The sequence below is a fragment of the Protopterus annectens genome, chromosome 5.part0, assembly GCF_019279795.1.
Source record: "Protopterus annectens isolate FY-2018-M chromosome 5.part0, PAN1.0, whole genome shotgun sequence".
Taxonomy (NCBI): Eukaryota; Metazoa; Chordata; order Ceratodontiformes; family Protopteridae; genus Protopterus; species Protopterus annectens.
In genome coordinates this window covers 1185942115-1185966259 of record NC_056735.1, presented here as the reverse complement: position 1 = coordinate 1185966259, position 24145 = coordinate 1185942115, and the positions used below count along the sequence as shown (strand labels likewise).

Here is a 24145-nt window from a genome sequence, read left to right as displayed (position 1 = left end):
CTTCCACTCTTTAACCTTGGACCCCCCCCAAGCTAAGGAGAAGGTAGTTAGGGACATGGTGATATTTCTGATGACCCTGCCCAACTCAAGGAAGCCTGTTGTGGTGAGGCACCTGTGTAGCCCCTGACCCCTTGTGCTTCAGGGATCTGGAGCTACAGAGGAAGTCCCATTAAGAGGCTGGCATGCCTGCGGATCAAAGCTTGCTCAACAAGATTAGAGAGCTCACAAAGCATTTGAACAAGACATTCCATTTTGGACACCTGGACAAAGCTTTGCCCTTTCAGAAGGGGTATGCAGTTGTAATTGAGAATGTCCAGGGTCAGATATGGAGGTCCTGCAGTTTCATTCTCAGTCTCTGACCTCGAAGCTGGCAACCCACTTAAGAGAAGCTAGAAGCTCAACCATAGGACACCCATACCCATCTTCTTGTATTGCCTGGATCACAGGTACTGGGCAGGTTCCTACTAAACCACCCCTTCTTCCCTTCTGGAATGTTCTGCATGAATGGATTTTTCTGGCTGGGAGAGGCTTCAGGTTTCTACTTCTAATATTAATATTCTTCTTCCACAAATGCTTATCTCTACAGGAATATCTTGTTTTCTAGGACTGAAGAGATCAATAGCAGTGCAATATCTGCAGTGGTTTTCACAAGTTGAAGCCACCACTGAATAAAACTAACTTGAATCATGGAGAAAGTAGATGATGAGTTATCTCAAATGTTTTGATTACTGTCACTCTGACCTCTTATCAAAGGTGAATTGTTTTGGTAGGTACTTTGTACAACTGTACTACTTTTCTGAACTGAAATCAGATAGATGTGAACCTTTTTCTGCCCTTTAGTGTTAAGTGGGCAGAGTACCAGAAAAGGGAGTATGCAGTATTCCATTTGTTTGTCTTTCCTGCTGTAGAAATCATTGTTTGTGTGGCAATCTGAAAAGTTAAGTGCAGCCAGTGGAAGACGTGGAATCACTGAGAGCACCTTCTGGAGGTTGAAGAATTGTAAAGACACCACTTTTTCAAGAAAACTGAGAATTTAAGTAGTTGCTAGCATAAATCTTTGTACATTTTTGGTGTTACCTATTTGATTGTAACATGCTTCATGTAATTGAAAAAAACTGCAGATTCAGAAAATGTTTTCATTTTTCTTTGCACAGGTTGTCATTTTCATAACAGCTTATTTATGTTTGAAACTTAATTTGGTTTACAATGGCCTGGTGCTGACAGTTAAAAAGTTTTGTGTGGTATTTCTTTTAAAGGGAGGACTGGCAGACTGTTTGCTGTTTCTTGAATTCTTCAGCATCAATGCTCAAAGAAATGCATTAGCTATTGCTGCCAATTGTTGCCAGAGTATTACTCCAGATGAGTTTCATTTTGTTTCTGATTCGCTGCCTCTGCTCACACAGAGATTAACTCATCAGGTAAGAAATTTGTAATAATTAATATTCTGTCTGATCCCATCATGTTTCATTTGAAGCTTAGAACACCTGGGCCATCATAGCTAGAAGAAAGCAAGTGGTCATCCAAAACAATTCCATTCACAAATGTTTGCATTTTTTTCCTTCATAGAGTAGGTATCCCAGAAAAGGATCCTTATTGTAACTATTAATCGTAATTGAATAAATTTGGTTATACTTAAAAATAGGTATTCTAAAGAAACAACTATATATATTCTGTTAGTTTGTAAGTTGGTCTTACAAGAACCTCTGTCACTAGAGGCCAGGACATAACTGCAGATCTTTTTAGCAGTTGCTTTTTAACATATAAAACACCTTTTGCACTATTCTTCATGAAAAATGACACACACACACAATGGGTGTGGTGGTACATAAGTGGTCTTTTGAGTATCTTGTTGCCTCTCCAAATGCAGAATTTTTGTTTCCATTGGTCTGTTCTCTGTTGTTGTTGACTGCTACCATTGCCAGCACTTCACAGAGGTGCCCAGTTTGGGAGTGGGCTTGTTTTTCTTTTAGTTTGCTCTAAAAGATTTGTTAATGTTATTTAAGAGAGGGAAGTGAGAGTGTGGTGGGCAGATGCCATATAAGGAGCTCCAATCTCAGTGCTTATTTTGTTTAAGAGCTGAACACAGTTACAGAAACTGTCAGATCTGCCAATCATTTGTTCCTAAAACCCTCCATACTCTACTCTCCTCTCCTATTTAAGACACACACTTAAACCCAATATTTGAAGTGCTGCATGCAGACCAAAATGATGGCACCCTTGGCCTTAGACATCCTGCTCATACCACAAAGTACAAGAAAACTAGACCTGAACTGACTGCTGCCCAGTCTGATTCAGGCACACGCATTGAGATGCTGTAGAAATCTGTGGTACATCTGACTGTTGTGGTACCAACCACCATGAATCCCGCTGGGGGCTGTTGTGATGTCAGACTCACGTCCAGTGAGATGACTACTACAGATACTGTTGAGACGGAGGAACTGAGAGTGATCATTTCAGAGGGGACCAGAGGACATTTGGCAAATCTTTGTGTGGGAAGAGGCACCTGGAATTTAAATTGAGGTTTGGCATGGTTCTGACCTGACCTGCTCCACTTTGTGATGACGGACATCACTCCATGAAAAACTGAAAACAAAAAAATGTTTCTCCTGCTTACACGTGTCAAGAAAAAACATGAATGTAGAATTCTGGCATGACTATACGAGGCCTTTTTGTCTCTGAAATCCCTTTCATTTTTTTTTACTACTTTACTTCCCCACCCTCCTCAGATGAAGATGGAGTTGGGAATCTGATTCAACTGAAGATTCCTTAGCATTATTCTTGCGGCTACATTGTCCTGGCCAGCTTGCTTCTGATGAGGGCACCTTGTCTCCTGACTCCCCCCTTGTGAAAATCTCCTTTGGGGAACTGTAACTAAAATCCCAACAGAATCCCAGCAGGTGTCTAATGTACGTAGAAAAAAAAAAAGAAATACTATAATCTGGTTGGAGGTTTGGGCTCCTCTGTCCTTCTCCTGATCTCCCAGTCTGAGAGGCCCTTCCGGATGGTTTTGCAATTAAATTTCCCTCCTCCTTTCTCTCTTACTGGGTCTCCCTGACCCCAGAGCATGATAGAATCAGTGCAACAGTAGCACTTAGAAAAAAAGTTTTTATTCAAGACTTTTTCTAATCCACAGAAAAGAGGGCACTCGGAGAACGATTCTGGATTTATCCTACCTCAACTCCATTCTGGGGATGCCATCTTTCTGGATGCTCTCACTGCAAACTTTTTTTTGTCCTTCTCAAGCCTTTCTGGTTTCCCTAGATTTTAAGGATGCATACGTACACTTCCTCATTCAACTCACCTGGAGGAAAATTCCTCAGGTTCTCTTCCTTTTCATTGCACTTCCTGTTCTCTGCTTTACCTTTCAGTTTACCTATTGCTAACAGGATCACTACAGCCATTGCCTATTGCAAAACCCAGGGAATATAGATTTCCCATACCTGGACAACTTTCGTTTCCTTGCTGACTCAGGACACCCTACTTCTGCATCTCAGTTTCACTTCTGGAAATACTGAGATTCACCATCAGCCTTCAAAAATCTTCTGTGGCACCATTCTAGGTTTTGATTTTCTCTAGGTTGCAGAATGGATGCCCATCTGATGACAGCTTTTCTTCCCCAAGAGAAAGTTCAGTCCCTCTCCCTCTTCAGTCTACTCCTTCAAGAGAGATCTAAGAACCTAGGGAAACATGGGAGCAACCATTCCTGTGGTACTATTTGCCAAGCTAAACATGACAAAGATCTAGTGGTATATGTCATGTCTCTTTCGTCTTGGCACAGTCACTCACTAGACTTCCAAATCCCTATTCTCCCCTTTTGGAAGAAAGTTACAGTGGTGGATGTCTCAAATCCAACTAAATCTGGACTTTCTCTTCTGCCCACCCACTCACAACCATGAACTGCACCCAGATAGTTTTTTGAACCTTTTTATTGAATTATCACTTAAGACCTAGGCAGATGTACAGCTATATAAAAGAAAACAAACTATATTAACACGTTCCTAGTTAAAATCATTATACATCACACGTTTTTGTCTAACTGTCGTTAATCCATCATTACATAAATTGCTGAATTCCTGCTTTCCCTTAAGTCTCACTCCTCCTGTAAAACATTATTCTGCATGTATTGTTCCCACACTTTCCATTTTTATGTAATTTGCTGCTACTGTTTTCTAAAGATCCAACTTCCAGTTCTTTTATCTCTTTGACAATATTGAATACTTCAAATACAGTTGGTTTAGACTTGGATTTCTATTTTCTAGTAATTGCTTTTTTTGCAGCCACTAGAATTAAACTTAGGAAGGCCTTATTGTGCCTAGGCAATACAGCTCCCGTATCCCAGGTCTAAAAATCATTTCTTTAGTTACAATCATTTGCATACCCAGTATTTCTGACAGAGTACTCTGAAATTTTTGAAGTCTAACCCGTTACATTCCCAAAATGTATGTTCCCAGTTACATCTCTCTCTTCTCCATCATACCTGCAGTGTTTGCCATCTACCTGAGAAAAAAATCTTTGGAATCTGCATGAGGTATAAATACCTATGCAAACACTTTCAAGCAACAATCCTAAATCTTCTAGACTTTGTTGCATATTGGCAGCCGTACTTGTGTCCTACCATTGTTACCTTGTGAATTGCTTATCTTGTCTCTCTTCCCAATCTTTTGTAACCTCCTCTGATTGATTCCTGTAATTTATATGCCCCACTAATTATCCCTTTTTTAACATCCGCTTTTGCTCTAGATTCAACTAAAATCTCTACCAGAGCAGGTCTTTTTCTCCTCAGAATTCTCTTTCCCTTTATCTTTGCCTGTACTTTGCTTATCTGTCACTGATAGGGAAAGGTGGTCTCTAACCTGCAGTCCAAATGTCTTTGGCTCTTCCCATTCTATTATTTTCCCCATCTAGTTATGTGCTCCCAAAACCATGGTTCCTTTGCCGGTTTTCTTCAGTAAATTCTAGGCCTCCCTTGCCTATTTTCTGTACATTTGATTGCAGTCATCCCTATCAGCAGAATCTCCTTTCTTCGTTTTCACATTGGTTTAGTTCTTAGAATGCTTTTTGCTGCTTTGTGATTATAATATTCTCTGTGGCTATTATTGTCCTTAAGGATCCACCCCTCCTTTTCTTGTCTTCATAAAGTTACGCTGTCTTAGGGTTAACTCTTTTTTTCATGCCCAAGGTAGTCAATGAATTGTCAATCTATATATTTACTGACCTTTTTCAAAACTCTTGGAACAGGTGTGAGAGGCTGCTGTACTTCCCTGAATGTGCACAGAAAACTAAGATTCTACCTAAAGACATTAGGACAACAGACCATCTTTTTATTTCCTCCAGGAAGGCAAGTTGGTCAACCTGGTCTCTGAAACGCCAGTCTCTAAATGGATCTCAAAGTCCATTTCTCTTTGTTATTCCTATCATGGCAAGTCCTTATCTTCATTAGTGAAAGCACACTTCACCAGTGAAGTATCCTCCTGTGGTACCTTCTTCAAGAGCATTGACTCCAGAGCCATTCTGTAAACAGCCACCTGATCCTCTGTACACACCTTCACAAAATATTACAACATAAACACTTTTTATAAAGTAAGGACTTATTTTGCCAGATCTGTACATCTAGGATTGGTGGATGACTGCCATGTCTTTGTTCCATTCACTGTATCCAACTTCTAAGCTTTGGAATTGCCTGTTAATATTGGAGCACTGTAAAAGTGATCTATGGAAGGACACAATACAGCTGTGTAAGAACATACCATAATGATAGATGTCTTACTGATCACTGTTTCAGTAGTCCATCCATCCTTCCTTCCTTTTCTCCTTAGTTGTACTAATCTCTCTGAATCATGTGGATCTTTCCCCTTCTTTTAGCTGACATATTATGTTAAGTTGTCCAATCTCGCCTTTGTTCTTGCTGGATGGGTTCGGAGCTGATCCTCTGCTCCGACTCTGCTACTTTCTATAGCTCAAGAGCTCTTTACTGGCTCGAGGCTACCCCTTATCCCAGAATGCCCAGCGTCAACTACCTAGATGTAATTTGCCGCTTTAGCTGCAAGGTTGCATCAATACTGGCTCAGGCTTAGTATAACTTTTTTCTCTAAAGTCAAATCATTTGCTTAAAAATTTGATGTATTTTTTCGCAGTTATAGTAGTTTGTAAGTTGCTTTAGTTGTAAACCTCTTATCTCGTCCTTTGTTGTGTTTTTGTGCTGTGTTGGCCATCGCCCCTTGGTCGATAAACCTTCTGTTGTTCCCTGAACTCGTTTAAGTTAGAGAATCACCCCCCCCCTTAAGGACAGATGCTTAAGTTAGAGGCTCTCCTTTAAGGTCTTTAATATAATTTTTAGTTTATTATTGTAGTGTGTCTTTTTGTGGTACTTCAAAATGTCTAAGTAAGTTAAAACCTCAGGGTTTAAAAAGTGTGACTCATGTTGTCAGAAGATGTCTCTGACAGATGGGCACACTAGTTGTGTGTACTGCTTGGGGGCTCTGCACCGGCAGGACTCTTGCTCTATTTGTCATGCCTTTAGTCCAAGGGTCCTGCAGGAGCGGAAAAACAAACTAATCCTCTGTGGATTGTTAAAACAGGATTCTCCGGCTAAAGCATCTCAGCCAGTGAAATCTTTGAAGTCAGTCAAGCCGTTGGCTCCATGTTCGGAACTGACCTGTGAGCTTGACAAACCAAGTGTGTCAGTGCCTTCTAGCACCAACAAGACTACTCCTCTGTCGGCTCCAACTGTTACCTCAGAGCCACAAGCGAGCTAGGTCTCCTTCATTGGAGCCGATTTGCTCGGTGCCACAATCACCCTTACTTGAGAGCAAAGCCAGTCATCGCTCATCTTCCCACTCCTCTCGATCCTCGAGGATATCTGATCAGGACGTGAAGAGAGTGGTCATTGGGTTGCTGAAATCACAGGCCCTTGCAAAAATGCTCTCGTGTTCGCCTCAGCAGGCTTCGGCTCCATCTGCTTCGATTCCTCCTCCGACTATGCTTAGTTTGGAGCTGGGGTCAATGGACACTCCGATAGTGGTTCCTTCGTCTCCGATCACTTTGGTTCTTCCTTCCATCGTGGTATCTGGGCGCCGAAGCGCTCTCGTCGGCTTTGAGGGGGGAAGTGGCATTGAACCCTTGTCCGACTCCGCTCTCTCTCTCTTGGAGAGTCTGCTCGTTGAGCTCTGCTCCCACATCGGCCTCGGAGCCTTCGCCCTTAGCGCGGAGTGAGTTTCCTGTCTCTTTGGAGCCCTCTTTGTGTCAAGACAGTGGCGCTTTTGAGGTCATGCGGAGAGTGCTGTCCCCACGGACTGCCCCACTATCGGTCCCATCGGCTCCGTACCCCTCGGTGGCTGTGCCAACCTCTGCTCCTCCTCCAGCCCCAAAGCATAGGGAACCTATGCCCCAGGACACCCCATTGGGTGAACCCTCTTCTTCCAAAACCTCCCCAGAGCATTCTGAGCAGGCTTTCCGGAAGAAAAAGTGCAAGAGGAAGCACCAAGACTGCCCTGAGTCTGTCACCTCAGATACAGACCTGGATGAATTGGAGGGTTCCCAAGGTCCCCCTCTGAAGAGGTTTCCTTTTCAGACAGCCTCAAGATTCTTAAGCAGAGGCGTAGCTGAACTTCCCTAGCCTCCTCCGAGGATGAGTCTGTATACCTGGATGCATTTGGTTCCCGACCTTCCACCTCCTGCGTGTCTCCGCCTTTTGATCTACTCATGTCCATAGTGTCTCGAAAGGCTTGGTCAGCTCCAGATTCCATGGAACCTGTCCCGAGGAGACCCAATAAGTTTATCACAGCTCCCCAAGACAAACCGTTCCTGACTAACGGTGTCCCAATTGATGCCATGGTGGTAGCAGCAGCCACAAAGAGAAAGTTAGCTGAAACCTACTTATCTGTCCATTCACCGAATAAAGACACTCGTACGATGGACAGATATGAGAAGCGAATGTTTTCATCAGCGACTCTCTCCCTTAGGTCCCTGAACTATCTTTCCCATTTTACTAGGCTTCAGAGGGATCTCCTAAAAGAGTTTGGAGATACCCTACAAGATCCCCACAACTGAGGGAGCTTCAGCCAAGGTAGCTACCCAGCTGGCGACTGTAAATTCAGTAGTCAACTCCTCCATGAGGCTTATTTCATACGCAGCCAATGGAGCGAGCAGAGCTGCAGGAACAGGAGTGTCTCTTAGAAGGCATTCTTGGCAGCGGCTGTGTCAGTTTGCGGAACCTTTCAGAGCGTCCTTCACCAGTACCCCCTTTGATGGCTCCTCTCTCTTTGGACCTCAGGTGAAAGACATGCTTATCAGGTGCCAGCAGGGAAGGCAAGATGCTGTTTGATGTGGGAGTCTGTTTTTCCACTCCTACCAGACCATACCCAAAGGGTCAGAAGGGTGGAAAGATATGGTTTCTAAAATCCCAGGGACCCTTGCCTGACGCACGTGGTGATTTTTCTCCCAGGAGCAGAGAGGGAAACAATAACTATGGCAGATGGCCGCCCCCGTGGCAGAGGGGGTCCGCAAAATCAGGGTGACAGAGATATGTTGTCTTCCAAAACCCTATCAACATCCCTGAAGTGCTCAACTCTGGAGGCAGTCGGGGGAAGGCTTTCATTGTACCCAATCGCCTGGCAAAATATTACAAAAGACAGATGGGTACTATCCATTATATCCGGAGGTTATAAGATTCCCTTCCATCAAACCCCCTCTTGTTTCAAAAAAATCCATCCCAGATGTTCCACCCAATCTAAGGCATCAGGCAGTCACAGAAGTTTCAAGACTGCTAGAAAAAAGAGCCATCCAGAAAGTCCCCACAGACCAAGTAGGACCCAGAACTTACTCAAGATTCTTTTTAGTGCCCAAAAAGACAGGGGACTGGAGACCAATTCTGGATCTCAGCAGATTAAACAAATCTGTACAAAAAGAAAAGTTCCGAATGGTAACACTGCAGTCCATTCTCCCCTTTTTGGGTCAGGACAATTGGATGTGCTCCATAGATCTTCAGGATGCATACTATCATATAAAAATGGACAGACGGTCCAGGAGATTTCTATGCTTCCGGCTAGGGGCCAGTCATTACCAATTCAGAGCTCTGCCCTTTGGTCTCACCACAGCCGCCAGGGTGTTCACCAAATGCATGGCAGTAGTTACAGCTCACCTGAGACGTCTAGGATTCCAGGTGTTTCCTTATCTAGACGACTGGCTACTCATTGCTACCACCAGGCAACAACTTATAGAGGCACGAAATTACACCATCACATCCTGTGCTCAACTAGGCATCACAATAAACTTCGAAAAATCTGCCTTGTTGTCCTGTCAGTCTATTACATACATAGGAGCAGAACTAGACACAAGAAAAATGATTGTGAAATTCCCTCAGGAAAGAGTTTCCATTATTCGACAACAGGTGTCACTTCTCTTGAGGAGCAAAAGAATTCAAGTCTAATATGTTCTTCAAGCTCTAGGGTCCATGGCAGCAGCCGTTCTTCTAGTTCCCTTAGCACACTTTCACATAAGAATCCTTAAGTGGCTTCTTTTCACACAATGGTCCTTCCAAGAATTACCCATGTCTCACATTATGCTAATTACGGAGTCTTGCAAAAGACACCTTTCCTGGTGGATGGTCTCCCCACTAGTGACTCAGGGCACACCTTTCATGGAATCCCATCCGGTTGCCACAGTGACCACGGACACTTCCTGGGGGGGGGCATTATCTAGGGAAGAGAGTCTAAGGCACTTCTCAACCTCATGAGTACCACTTGCACATCAACTTCCTGGAGATGAGAGTGGTGCTCCTAGCATTGCAAACTCTTCAAGACTCTCTCCCTGCCGGGACTATTGCAGTACAGATGGACAACATGTCAGTGGTTTGGTACATCAACAAACAGGGCAGAACCAGGTCTTACCCCTTGTGCTGAGTGGCCCTCAGACTGTGGCAATGAGCAATTTCATCCCAATGTTTTCTGACATCAACACATATCCCTGGGAAGTCCAACGTAATAGCGGACAGGCTCAGCAGGGCTATCCTCATGCCTCACGAGTGGTCTCTGAAACAGGGAATTGTAGATCTTACTTTCTGCAAATGGGCCAGCCTTGCTGCAATCTCTTTGCCTCTCCCCTCAACAACAAATGCAGCAGCTACTTCTCCCTTGTTCCTACTCCAGGTCACACAACCGGGGACGCTCTAGTCCACGATTGGCCTCAGGGACTCCTTTATGCATTTCCTCCCTTCCTCCTAATTCCAAAAGTCATTCAGAAAGCAAAATCGTTGGGTTGCAAGATGATCCTCATTGCCCCCTATTGGCCTCGACAGATTTGCTTTCCGTTCCTTCACCCCCCACCTTCTAGCCCAGCCTTGGATTCTGGACCCAGTACCGGATCTCTTGATTCATCAATCAGGCGGGTTACACCAATCCCTCCAATCTCTCAAGCTCACAGCTTGGTTACTGCACTTCCAATCTTGGCCAGGCTCACCAATATTTCCCCAGCAGTGTGTGATGATATTGTTTCCTCCCATAAGACAACTACAAGGAAAGTTTATGCTAGCAAATGGAAAAGATTCTCTTACTGGGTAGTATCCAGGAATTTAGATTATTTTACAGCTCCTGTGCAAGAGATTTTGGATTTCTTAGCAGAACTGTTTCAGTCTGGTGCAGCTGTTGCTACCGTCAGAGTACAACTAGCTGCCATTTCAAATTTTCACATTGGAGTTTCTAACTCAAGCGTAATGTCTCACAAACTCTTTAAGGCCTTCATGAGAGGTACATATCTACTTATACCCCCAGTGAAAGAGCCTCTTCCACCTTGGGATCTCAGTTTGGTTCTGGCCTCTTTGATACTGCCACCCTTTGAACCAGCAGCATCATGTTCTTTGAAATTTCTCTCTTGGAAAACTTTCTTCCTAGTTGCTATTACTTCTGCCAGACATGTTTCAGTACTCCATGCCCTGTGTGTTTGCCCCTCCATACCTGGTTTTTCACAAAGACAGAGTTTCTCTGAGAACCAACCCATTTTTTCTACCTAAAGTTTGTTCAGAACACAATTTGAATCAATCCATTGAACTTCCTGTCTTTTTCCCTAATCATTCCAGCAAGGCAGAACACAGATTACACCAATTGGATGTGCATAGACAACTGTTTCTATCTACACAGAACTAAAGAGATGAGAAAATCAGATCAGTTGTTCCTTTCATTTGCTAACAACAAAGGCCTTTCAGTTTCTAAAGTAACCTTGTCAAAATGGTTATCAGACACCATTGCCTTATACCTACCATTTGCTGGAAGATCTTTTTGTCGCAAAACCCAAAGGTCATTTAACCAGGTCAGTAGCTACTTCAGTAGCATTTCAATCTAGATTGCCCATAGATTCAATTTGTGCAGCAGCTACTTGGGCAGATCCTAATTTATTTATTTCTCATTACAAAGTAGATGTAGTCTCCCGGGGCAGGGCTTCCTTTGGTTCCACGGTTCTGAAGAGTCTGTTCCAATGAGCCACCCAGGATTGAGGTGCTAGGGACGCTGTCCCATCCAGCAAGAACGAAGGTGAGATTGGCCAACTTAACATAAAGAAGTTATGTATCTACCATAATGTTCCATGTTAGATGTTCATCGTGTTACCCTGCTGCAGTCATCACACTCGGCTACTCCGACGGCATGATATAATTAAATTTCATACCAAAGTAATGTCGTGCGAAATCAAAACGGCGTTTGATAGTTCGTTTATTAAACCTAGCACAAAACCGACGTTGTGGTCTGGGCCTAGGCAAGGAATACAATAAGAATGGAAGTTCTTATGAGGTATTTGCTTCCCACAAGAAATGCAATTGTTAACTTTTTCTGACATCGGACTGAGGCAAGAAAAGGTTCCCCAATGGGGTACTTAGCTTTATTGAAGACTTCGGACTGAAATTCGATTCGAAAATCTCAGGTGTCGGCCAACCGGCACTTGCGAACTGCTTCTGCTTCGGGCACCGCGTGGCAAGAAAGACTGGAGAAAATGGCGTCGGATGCCTCTTGTATACCCCTGGCGCACTGACGTCAGGGAAGAAGCGACAGCAACCGACGCCGGACCAAGACTTTGGAACTCAGGCCGACTGCGGGACCGCCTGACGGCAGGATAACCCAAGTGTGATGACTGTAGCAGGGTGAACACTCGGAACATCTACATTTATGGTAGGTACAAAACTGTACTTTGTCCTTCATCTCGCCTCCCTTCTTGCGTCCCTCCCTCCTTCCCTCTTCATCGATGATTGAGTGGAGTTTTTCAGTGGTTTCACTGGCTGACTTTTATTAGTTGCTTCCAAAGCAAACCATGACAATTTACTGTATATCCAGGTTTAATAGTAATGGATTATCTTCTATGATTATGTCTAGTGTGAGCTATCTCAAACGAGATCTGGGTAGCTGACTCTGGGCATCCTGGGATAAGGGGTAGCCTCGAGCCACTAAAGAACTCGAGCTATAGAAAGTGGCCGAGTCGGAGCCACCCATCCAGCAAGAAGGAAGGCGAGATGAAGAACAATTAACATGGAACGTTATGGTAGGTACATAACTTCTTTTTCTTGCTCTTTTTACTCGGGCTTTTCCAGGGTCTCCTGGTTTAGTCTGTGGCTGTTGCGTTCCTCTGTCTGCTTATGTATCCCTTCGCCCACTGTCTTGGGCCGTATGCCAGACATGCAGGTGTATGGATGTTTTTTGGCCTTGGTATGCTAGCAGGATGTCAGGTTATCCCGGCGAGATAACCCAATCATATTGGAATACTGCAGCAGTGATCAGTAAGATATCTACTGATCCGAAGTAGTTAACTTAATTTGATCTTTAACCTGTGGGTTTCAGATCTGACATGGCCACATTTTCCAGCTACCAATCTGAGTTCCCAGTTCCTCCCCTTATCCATAATGCCCCGTCTCCTTCCTCCCTTAAGATCTTGTTTGCCGCAAGTGAAGCAGCAAGCGTGGTCCGAGTTCTTAGCTTTAGTTGGATCTTTGTGAGTAAAAATTTGGTGTATTGTTTGCGATAATCTTCTCTATTTTCCTTCTTTACATTTTCTTTATCTCCCCGCGACAGTCGGTCAAAATAAAAAAGTTTTTCTTTCCGTTTCTTTGTCTTTTCTATCACGTGAGTGTGGGCCTGTTTAGGGATGTCAGAAGCCCCTAAATCAGGTTTCAGGAAATGCCCAAAGTGTGGTCATAAGCTTTCCCCAGCGGATGGCTACACTCTGTGTGTGGTATGTCTGGGAGCAGCGCACCTTCAGACCTCCTGTCTTGTCTCTGCTTGGTTCAACCCCAGAGCACTGAAGGACAGGATGGACAAACTAATTTTAAAAGGCCTTCTTCCCTCTTCAGGGACAGTAGTACTTTCATCCCCCTCCGAGGAAACAGCAGCAGCTGCATCTTTTTCCTCCTTCCTGGCCTCTGCTTATCAAACTCCCGCCAAGAGGTCTGGAGAGGGAGAGGAAGGACAAGCTGCAAAAGTGGTCCCCCAGTTGCACGGTTCAGGCAGGTCCACCACCAAAAGTGAGGCCTCCAACCAGGCCTAGGTCTCCTAGATTCTCCCCTGAGTCGGATGAAACCCCTATCCAGTCCCCAGATAGGTCCTCACTCCACTGGCATTCCAGACCTGTTTCGGTGGCATCTTCTTCTTCCCACTCCTTCCAGAGCTTGAGTGAAGCGGAGATGGACAAGATGATGCAGAGATTTATCTGCACTCAGATCCCGATGGGGGTCTTGGCTGCACCCTCTCCCTCTGGAGGGGGGAGCTAGCAGCCTTTCTTTACACCTATAACTCCTTCTCCGATGTTCTTAGTGTTTCACTGTTGCTGTCCCTTCTTCCATGACGTCAGGTCGTCAGGGGTATGAAACATGCAGCCGATGCCATTACATCAGTCTTTCTTGACGTGCGATGCCCGAAGCAGAAGCAGTTTGCAAGTGCCGGTTGGCCGACTCCTGAAATTTTCGTTTTCAAGTTTCAGAACCCAAGTCTTCAACATAAAGCTAAGTACCCCGTTGGGGAAACTTTTTCTTGCTCCTTAACTTTGTCAGTAAAAGTTAATAATTGCATTACTTGTGGAAAGCAAATACCTCATAAAGATTTTCATTTGTACTGTATTCCTTGCCTAGGCCCTGACCACGACGTACCTTGCTGTTGGTTTTGTGCTTTATTTAATCGGCGCACTATCCGTCGTCTGTATATTTTTGCCTCTAAATATTTCGGTTTTCGGTTTAATTATCCAGAAATGTCGGTTAGCCATCCGACTACCGGGATTCCGAAAAAACACAAAGATAAAGACAGAGACCGGCCGCCGAGGTCCAAAACTGCAGATGACGCTTCTCCCAAGCCAGCCGCCAGTTCGCCGGTACTCAGTGAGGTGCTTTCGCAGCCCGTGATACCCGCTATTTCTGATTCGCAAGCCTCTACTGAGACCCATTCGGGGTCCGGTATGCCACGAAATACTTCAACTATGGAACCCGCAGATGTCTCTACCTTGGATGGGTCCGGAGCCGCTGTGCAGGCACCGGCTTCTGAGGGTGTATTCAGGCCTACAGACTGGCATTTTAAATAGACACCTCCTTCATTACTAATCTCGATCCATGCCTAAAAAAAATGACGTGCAGGGCACATGCTCAGGCCCCTATGCCTAAAAAAAACAAGTGATAAAAATGGCTGAAGATCTAATAACTCTCATCATGGGTTGTCAACCTCCCCTGAGGTCTAGGGCTGAGCTGGGTTATGAATCTTCTGACCATGATTCTGTTTCTTCTGACTCTTCTGATGACCTGGATTTGTCCATACCTACTTACGAGGATTCTGATGCAGAGGATTCTATTCCCTCTGCTTCCCCTCCTGAGGATTTTTCTTTTGGGGAAACTTTACATACTTTAAGGGAGCGTTTTATTGGGAAACCCAGGAATTTTCTGATTCAAAAAAGAGGCTTAGGGATTTCCTCCTCCTACCTCAGCATAGGCCTTTGGCTATACCTCCTGCACTAGACATTGTTGTTGATGTTTTCTCGGAATCCAGTTTGGCCCCTGATTCCCTGCCTCCTGCTCCTAGTAAACCTGACAGATACTACAGGGTTCCTGAGTCCCACAAGTTCCTTTTTAAAAATCCTGCTACAGATCCAGAGACTATTTCTCAGGAGCCCAAGGGCATTAAGGCTTCTACTGCTAAAAATTCTACCCCTTCTGATAGAGACTCCAGGGCGCTAGATAGATGGGGTAAAAAGGTTTATACTTCTGCAACCTTGGCATTCAGAGCTTTAAACTGCCAATTTCATATGTTAAAATATCAGCAACTTGTTATTGGAATGCTTAAACAGAAAATGATGATTTCTGACTGTGTGGAAAATAAAGATTTACAGGACTTAATGCATTCTGCTGAACAAGTTGGAAAACATACTTTGCAATGTGGATTTGATTCTTTAGAGGCCTCTTGCAGGGCTGCTGTTACTGGGTCTGTGCTTAGAAGGCATGCTTGGCTTTGGGAGCAATCTTTGCCTGATCATGTTAAAGCTAAATTGTTGGATGCTCCTTTAAATCAGGACCACCTGTTTGGCAACAAGGCTGAAGAAGTTCTTAAAAAGATGGAAGATAAAGCTAAATCTATGCAGACTGTTAAAGATTTTTTCCAAGTGCAACCTCCTAGATTTGATAGGCATTGGCCTACTAAGAATTGGTCCTTTCCAGTCCCTTCCAGGTCTTCCCAAGCCAAACCCAGACACAACAAAACCCCCAGGTTTCAGTCCCAGGGGACTCCCAGAACTAAGCAGTGGGGGGGCCTCCACTTCCAAATCTGGAAATAACAAGACACCCCTATGGTAAACAGTCTCAATGACTTCCTTTTAAAATTCCCAAGCATTTATCTTTTGACCACCCCTTTGGGGGGAAAGATTGCTCTTCATGCAAAGAACTGGGAACTCATAACCCAGGACAAATGAGTTTTAAATAGTGTTCCAGGGATACAGATTTCATTTCCAAATGTTGCCAACACCAAATGGGTGGCCAGACCTGCCCCTAAATCAGTGGGCAGAGGCTCAAAAACAAGTATTTTCCCTCTTAAGCATGAGGGCTATTCAGCTGGTACCAGAAGAGGAAAAGGGACAAGGTTTCTACTTCAGACTTTTTCTGGTACCCAGAAAAGACGAATCATGGCGTCTAATCCTGGACCTGTCTACTCTAAACACCTTTCTGGAGATTCCAAAATTCAAGATGCTGACTCTTCAATTACTTCCTATGCTAGGCAGACGCCTGGTTGGCAACACTAGATTGAAAAGAAGCATACCTGCACATCCTATTCAGGGAATCTTGCAGAAGATACCTGTGCTTCAAAGCAGGCTGCATGCATCATCAGTTCTCTGCACTGCCCTTTGGCTTGTCTACTGCACCCAGGGTATTAACAAAGTGCCTGGCTCCAGTTATTGCATTTTGCAGGCAAAGAAGTATTCAAATATACCCATACCTGGACGATTGTCTAATTCAGGCAGAAAGCCAGGGTATACTTTTGCATCATCTAGTGTTTGTAAAAAGGATTCTAACTTGTCTGGGGTACACCATAAATGAAAAGAAATCACAACTGGTACCCTGTCAACAAATTACATTCCTGGGAGCAAGCTTGAATACAACTTCCCAGATGGCTTACTTCACGCCAGAAAAGCAAATTCATTTGGTAACCTATTTCAAACAAGTGGCCACAAAAACCCTGCTATCTGCAAATCTTGGGGTTCTTGGCCTCCTGCATTCTTCTAATTCCATAAGCAAGACTTCCTATGAGGAAACTACAGTGATATCTAAAAAGCCTATGGAGTCAACATTCTCACAGCCTGGAAAAAGTGATTCCTATCATACCTTGCCTACGCCTAGAGTTCCTCTGGTGGGCAGAGGCCTGCCACCAAAACAAGGGACTACCCTTCACACTACCCCCTGCCACCCAAACCCTAACAGACGCATCAGACTATGCATGGGGGGCTCACCTGGCAAGGAAGTGCATTCTGGGCAAATGGAACCCAAGTCAAATGCACCTGCATATCAATCAAAAAGAAATGATCTGAAGTAGTTACTTCATTTGCTCTGCAACCTGTGGGTATCGGATCCGACCTCGGATCCGAGCCGGCAGCTTTCCAAGCTACAAGATACGAGCTCCTAGCTCCTGCCCCCTACCCATAATCTCCTGCTACATGCTGTATTACCCCAGATCGTTTTTTGCCGCGGCTGAAGCAGCTACCTTTGAAGAGCTCCATGACTTTTGGTGAGATTATTACTTTTCTTAAACTTTTTTCTCAACTGGGAAGATTGTATTTTTTAGTGTATGTGTGAGTAGTATCCCTGGGTTTTTTTAGTCGTAGTTTAGATACTCGTTATTTTTTTTAGAGTTAGTTGTTTTTCTGTGTGACACCCCTCCCCCTTAGTGTTTGGGTGTGCGTGTGTGAGTGTTAGTCAAAATGGCTGAAGGGCCCAAAGCCGTTTTTTCAAAGTGTACTGAGTGTGGCCATAAGCTTTCTCCGGCTGATGGCCACACTCAGTGCGTTTTATGCCTGGGGGTGGCCCATTTATCTATGGCCTGCCCAGTATGTGCGGCCAGTAACCCCCGGGCACTTAGGGACAGGAAGAATAAGCTGATCCTGGCGGGCTTGCTTCCCCAGGAATCTGCTTCTTCTTCCTCTCCCGCTCAGGCTCAGGCTGCCTCGGCAGCCCCGGTGCCTTCTGCGCCCCCTGCTCAACCGGGGACTCAATCTCCCTCTTTGGGTTTGAGCTCGGGGGACTCTGGTGCCTCTTCCTCCAAAGAGAAGAGGCACAAGGACAAGGATGGGCACAGGTCTCAGAAAAGGCGGGCTGAGGCTCAACCCTCAGCCCCGCCATCTAAGCTGGCTAGGTCTCCCTCAAGGGTTTCCAGATCCTCCCCCTCTCGGCGCCATTCGCCCTGTTTTGCGCCGGAGCCAGAGGAGGAGTATCGGCCTCCCTCGAGGTCGTCGAGGTGGCCCTCCCGGCCCGCCTTGACTACGACTTCTAGGTCGACCAGAAGCCTCACCGATGCGGACATGGATTGGATGATGCGTCGATTCATACAGACCCAAATGCAGATGGGGGTGCTCTTGCCTCCCCCCCTCTGGGGGGGAGTGCGGCCCCCATTTTTGCTCCGATCACTCCTTCTCCGACTCATTTTCGGTTCTTGCAGTCATCGGATCCGGGCCCTTTCAGAGCCGGGGATTCGTCGGCGCCGATAGCTCTGGTCTCTTCGACGCTGACTGTGCCCTCAAGCGTGTCGGATCCGAGTTCTCGGGGCCAAGGGCTGAGCGTCGGATCTGTGGGAGTTGGTGTGTCTTCGGCGCTGCTGGGTTCGGAGCATACCTCTCTGTCGGCTCCGACTCCATCGGCCCCGATCCCTACCTCGGAGCCGAGGAGATTACTTTCGGAGCCTGGCGAGAGTAGTTTCCTTCGGCATTTGAGGTAGTGGAGAGGGTACTGTCGAGGTCCTCCAGGTCCCCCGTTCGGGCTTCGGTTCCTCCCATACCCCCGCTGCATGTGGGTCTATTCTCAGTCATCCGACCATCGGGACAGCCTGCTCAAGCCCTCCAGCTGGTTCCTTTGGAGGAACAAGAACCCGTTGACGAGCCCTCTTCGGAAAGTCCCACCGAGGAGGTCCCTCGTAAACGTAGGTGTAAAAGGAGGCACCTGGACTCCCCTGAGTCCGTCACCACCGACACGGATTTAGATGAAGGGGAAGGTTCCCCAAGGTCACCCCCCCAAAGATGTCTCCTTCGGAGATATCATGGAAATGTTGCTTATTAGAGGGGGGTGGTCTGCCCAAAAACCTTCCGCGGATGAATCCGTGTTCCTGGAGGCGTTTGAGGCAGGCCCGTCTACCTCCTGGGTGTCTCCTCCGGCTGACCCCCCTGGTAAACTTAATTATTACCAGGGCGTGGAAGGAGCCCGGCACCGTGGAGCCAATCCCGAGACGACCCGACAAAGTCCTTAGCTCCCCAACGGATAGACAGTCTTGGGCCAAGGGATCTCCTGTTGATGCCATGTTGGTGGCGGCTGCCACCAAGAGAGAACCCGCACAGGAAAGTTCTTCGGTTCACCCGCCGGATAAGGATTCTTGAGCGCTGGACCGCATTGGGAAGCAGATGTTTGCTTCAGCGACCTTCTCGATAAGGGTGCTGAACTATATGGCACATATCATTAGGCTACAGCGAGACTTGATTAAGGAATATGCTGCAGCCCCCCCGGAGTCCATGTCGGTCGAGGACAAGAATGTTTTTTCGACTCGTATGGCCAATCTAAAATCCATATCTAACACGCCCATGCAGCTACTCTCCCATGCTAGGGAGGGAGCCGCTAGGGCCAGCGGAGCTGGGGTCGTCTTGCAGCATCACACCTGGCTCTGTCTTTGCGATTTTGCGGATCCCTTCAAGGCGTCCTTCGCGAATGCGCCCTTTGACGGGTGTTCGCTTTTCGGCAAGACCGTTCGCTTAAATGCTGGTCCAAAGCGAGAAGGACGGGACGACGCTGTCTGCCGTCTGAGTCCGCTTCTCTAATCCCCAACTGTCCTTTTCAAGGAATCAGAGGGGACAAAAGAAGCTGTGGTTCCGCAAGTCTCAGCAGTCCCATCCAACTTCGGATCCCTCGTCCTCTAGAGGCAAAGGAGGACAAGGTGGGCGCCGGCCAAGAGGCAGAGGGGGACCGCTTAACTTCGTGTCAAGAGAAACTTTCTCGGACAGACCCTCGCAGCAGCCCTGAGGGCTTACCCGGCTGTCCCTCTCTGGAGGCAGTCGGGGGGGCGGTTGACGGAGCACCTGTCAAATTGGGAGTCCATTACGACAGATCGATGGGTGCTCCGTATCATATCCAGAGGTTATTCCATCCCCTTCATAAACCTTCCCCCCACGACCAGACGCCTCCCCGATGTACCACCCGATCAGAGGGAGGCAGTGGCTTCATAAGTGTCGAAGTTGCTAGAAAAAAGAGCCATCCAGCCCGTCCCCCCAGACCAGTCCGGATTGGGTTATTACTCCAGGTTCTTTTTGGTGCCAAAGAAGACTGGGGACCTAAGACCCATTCTAGACCTTTCCTCTCTGAACCTGTTCATTCCCAAGGAAAAATTCCAGATGGTCACCCTCCAATCAATTCTCCCCTTTCTGCGGGAGAATGACTGGATGTGCTCTATAGATCTCAAGGATGCGTTCTACCACATATTGATGGGCAGATGATCCAGAAGGTTTCTCCGCTTCCGGCTGGGAGCCAGTCATTATCAGTTCAGGGTTCTTCCGTTCGGCCTCACCTCAGCCCCCAGGGTGTTCAACAAAGTCATGGCAGTGGTTGCAGCCCACCTGAGACTTCAGGGCATTCAGGTCTTCCCGTACCTAGACGACTGGCTCCTTACCGCCGCCAACAGGCATCAGCTCTGCGTGGCAAGAGATTACGCTCTGCTTGCCCAGAGCTTAGGCATCTCATTGAATCTACAGAAATCCTTTCTTTGCCCCGTTCAAGTCCTGGAGTTCATAGGGGCCAGGTTGGATACCCGTATCTCTCGAGCTACTCTAACTTCAGACAGGCTGAGCAGCTTGTCGTTTCAGGTACTAGCCCATCTTCAGAGTCCTGCTCCGGTGGCAGAGTTAGTACTGAGGGCACTAGGGTCAATGGCAGCGGCGATCGGTCTCTCCCTTCATGCACGTCTACGGATGAGGGTATTGCAGTGGACCCTTCAAGTTCAGTGGTCGCTATTACTCCACCCGTTGAACACTCTGTTACCACTTAGCAGAGTTTGCAAGGACTCCCTTCCTTGGTGGCTCCACGCGCGAGAACTGAGGGAAGGGAGACCCTTTGTGATTCCCCCGCCCCAAGCCACGTTGACCACGGATGCTTCTCACCTCAGGTGGGGGGGGGCATTGTTCGGGCAGAACCGTCCAAGGCACGTGGAATTCCCTAGAGACCGCTTTGCATATCAGTGTCCTAGAGATGAGGGTGGTGCTTCTAGCGTTGCAAGCTCTCCACGACCTTCTCCCTCTGGGGACTATTGCAATCCAGACGGACAACATGTCAGTAGTCTGGTACATAAACAAACAGGGAGGAACCAGGTCTTACCCCCTTTGTCGAGAGGCTATGAGAGTTTGGGAATGGGCGATATCCTCCAACCAGTTTCTGGTAGCAACGCACATTCCGGGACGGTCCAACATATTAGCGGACAAACTGAGTCAAGTAATTCTCACTCCGTACGAGTGGTCTCTCAATCCATCTGCTGCAAAGCAGATCTTCCGCAAATGGGGTTGGCCTCGCTGCAATCTTTTTGCTTCTCCGTTAAACACAAAATGCAGCGAGTACTTCGCAATACTTCCCCTCGAAGGGGAAAATCCCAGAGACGCTCTAGTTCATGCTTGGCCTCCCGGTCTCCTTTATGCTTATCCCCCCCCCCCCTGCTTATGATAAAGTTCATACAGAAAGCCTGTCGGTTGGGGAGCAGAGTTATCCTCATAGCCCCATTCTGGCCTTGCCAGATCTGGTTTCCTTATCTGCAGTCTCGCAGTGTGACTCCTCCATGGATACTGGATCCTATTCCAGACCTGATCTCGCATCCTGCAGGATACCAAACCCCGAACCTGGCGAACCTCAAGCTTGCGGCTTGGTTGATCCAGTTCCACTGATGGCTAGGACTCCTGGTATCTCATCTCCTGTGAAGGCCATACTGGTCACGGCTCATAAGCCGGCTACCAGGAAAATTTACAATAGTAAATGGAAACGTTTGTCCGTCTGGGCTAAAGACAAGGGCCTGGATCCATTTACAGTTCCTATTCCGACTATCTTGGACTTCCTGTCGCTGATTTTTTGGCAGGGAGCAAGTGCTTCTCTGGTTAAGGTGCAGTTAGCAGCCATCTCCCATTTTCATGTGGGAGATAGCTTAGGGTCCTTGGCATCTACAAAATTATGCAAAACTTTCTTGTGGGGCATCTTTCTTTTGAAGCCGCCTGTGAAAGCTGTGGTACCCCCATAGGATTTGACTCGAGTCTTACAAGCCCTGACAAGTCCACGCTTTGAGCCTGCGGCCTCGGTTCCGTTAAAATTCTTGTCTTTGAAAACAGCCTTTTTGGTAGCTATTACTTCGGCCAAGAGGGTTTCAGAACTTCAAGCACTGTGTATGAAACCCCTAACCTCATTTTTCACAAGGATAGAGTATCCCTCAGGACTAACCCGTCTTTCTTACCTAAGGTGGCTTCAGAGTCAAATATCAATCAGTCAATAAATTTACCCGTGTTCTTCCCAAATTTTCAGAATAGAGGGGAATACAAATTGCATAAACTGGATGTACATAGACAACTGCATTTTTACTTGCACAGGACTAAGGATTTTCACAAGTCGGACCAGTTGTTTGTGTCCTTTGCAAAATCAGCCATGGGTAGAGCCATTTCCAAAGTCACTGTAGCAAATTGGATTTGTCAGTGCATAATTCACGGGTATATATCTTCAGGCAAACCAGCTTCTATTGGAATTCACGCTCATTCTACAAGGTCTATGGCCACCTCAGCAGCCTTTTGGTCCAGGGTTCCCTTGGACAACATATGTTCAGCAGCTACCTGGTCCTCTTCTCATACGTTCATTTCTCATTATAAACTAGATATGATTTCGAGAGGTAGGGCTTCCTTTTTCTCCGCGGTGCTTCGGAATATCCTTCCGTAAAGGCCACCCAGGTTTTTTCCTAGGTAGCTGGGGACTCTGTCCCACAGGTTGCAGAGCAAATGAAGTAACTACTTCATATAAAGAAGTTATGTACTCACCATAACATTCCATCTGAGTAGGTACTTCATTTGTCTGCAACCAACCCCCCCCCCCTGCCATCCCCCGAACCTTTGTCGAGATCTGTGGTCACCTGAAATTCTCTTGTCAGGAGGTTAGATCTGGTGTATTCCTCTGTCGAGGTTGAGTTGTGTGATGGGGCAAAAATCGATCTGAGGTAATACAGCATGTAGCAGGGGATTATGGGTAGGGGGAGGAGCTAGGAGCTCGGATCTTGTAGCTTGGAAAGCTGCCGGCTCAGATCCAAGGTCGGATCCAATACCCACAGGTTGCAGACAAATGAAGTACCTACTCAGATGGAACGTTATGGTGTGTACATAACTTCTTTGTAGCTGTACAGAATGCTCGGACAGCCTTCAAGGGCTACATTCTTCCAGGACAACTAATGGTAAAGCCGGACAACATCACTGTTATGTCGTACATAAACTAAACAAGCAGTGGGGGTACACTTTCTTACCCCCTCTGCCGACTAGCCATGGGATTGTGGAACACAGTCTTGAGCTACCAAGTGCACCTACAAGCTCAATTCCTGCCAGGAAAATTAAATACACTGGCAGATGGACTAAGCAGAAACCTCATGGACCCACACGAGTGGAAACTGGAACCAAGGATTTTCAACATGTTGACAAGCAAATGGGAGAGCCCAGATGTAGACCTGTTTGCCTCTCCCCAGAACTACCAATTGGACACATTTTGCACAGGGACTCCCCACAAACAAGCCTGGAAAGTGGATGCTCTATCCTTCAGCTGGAAAAACCTATCAGTCTATGACCCCCCCCCCCTCTGCCTTTGCTCTCCAAAGTACCACCAAAAATCAAACAGGACAAACCAAGGATGATTTTGATTGCTCCAGACTGGCCACGCCAACACTGGTACCCCCTCCTGCGCAGTGTGTCACGGTTATCCCCATGGCACTTGCCTCAGACACCTTCCCTGTTATCTCAGCAGGAGAACCAGATTCTGCACCCTCAGCTTCTAACACTGAACCTAGCAGCCTGGCTAATTACCTAATCTCTCCTTTACCATCCTTCAGTAAACCTGTGAATGGGTATCATTTTAGAGGCAAGGAGGACTAGTACTGTAAAGTCTTATGCTGAAAAATGGAAAAGATTCTGTGCCTGAAACCAGTCTCAAGGGATGAGCACAGCAATGCCCAATTTACCTCCAATTTTACAATACTTAACTGAGATGCTTCACAAGGGCCTGTCTTTTTTCCTCCAAAATTCACGCCTCAGCCATTTCAGCTCATTATAACACAGAACCTCCCCTCTTCTCTCATCCACTGCTCAAGCAGTTCCTCAGAGGGGCCAAAAATTTGAGACCACCCAGGAGAGGTCCAACCCCAGCCTGGGACCTTAACTTTGTTTTGGAAAAACTCACTCT

General features: G+C 46.5%; 1 protein-coding gene across 2 annotated transcripts in view; it reads left to right on the top strand.

The window, feature by feature from the left end:
* TRIP12 (thyroid hormone receptor interactor 12) overlaps positions 1-24145 on the top strand; it is a 3849287-nt gene that overhangs the window by 1133045 nt on the left and 2692097 nt on the right. For both annotated transcript variants that reach the window (XM_044071052.1, XM_044071053.1), the window contains one exon: positions 1257-1418. In XM_044071052.1, coding sequence (XP_043926987.1) covers positions 1257-1418 — 162 coding nt within the window. The remainder of the gene's footprint in view (positions 1-1256; positions 1419-24145) is intronic.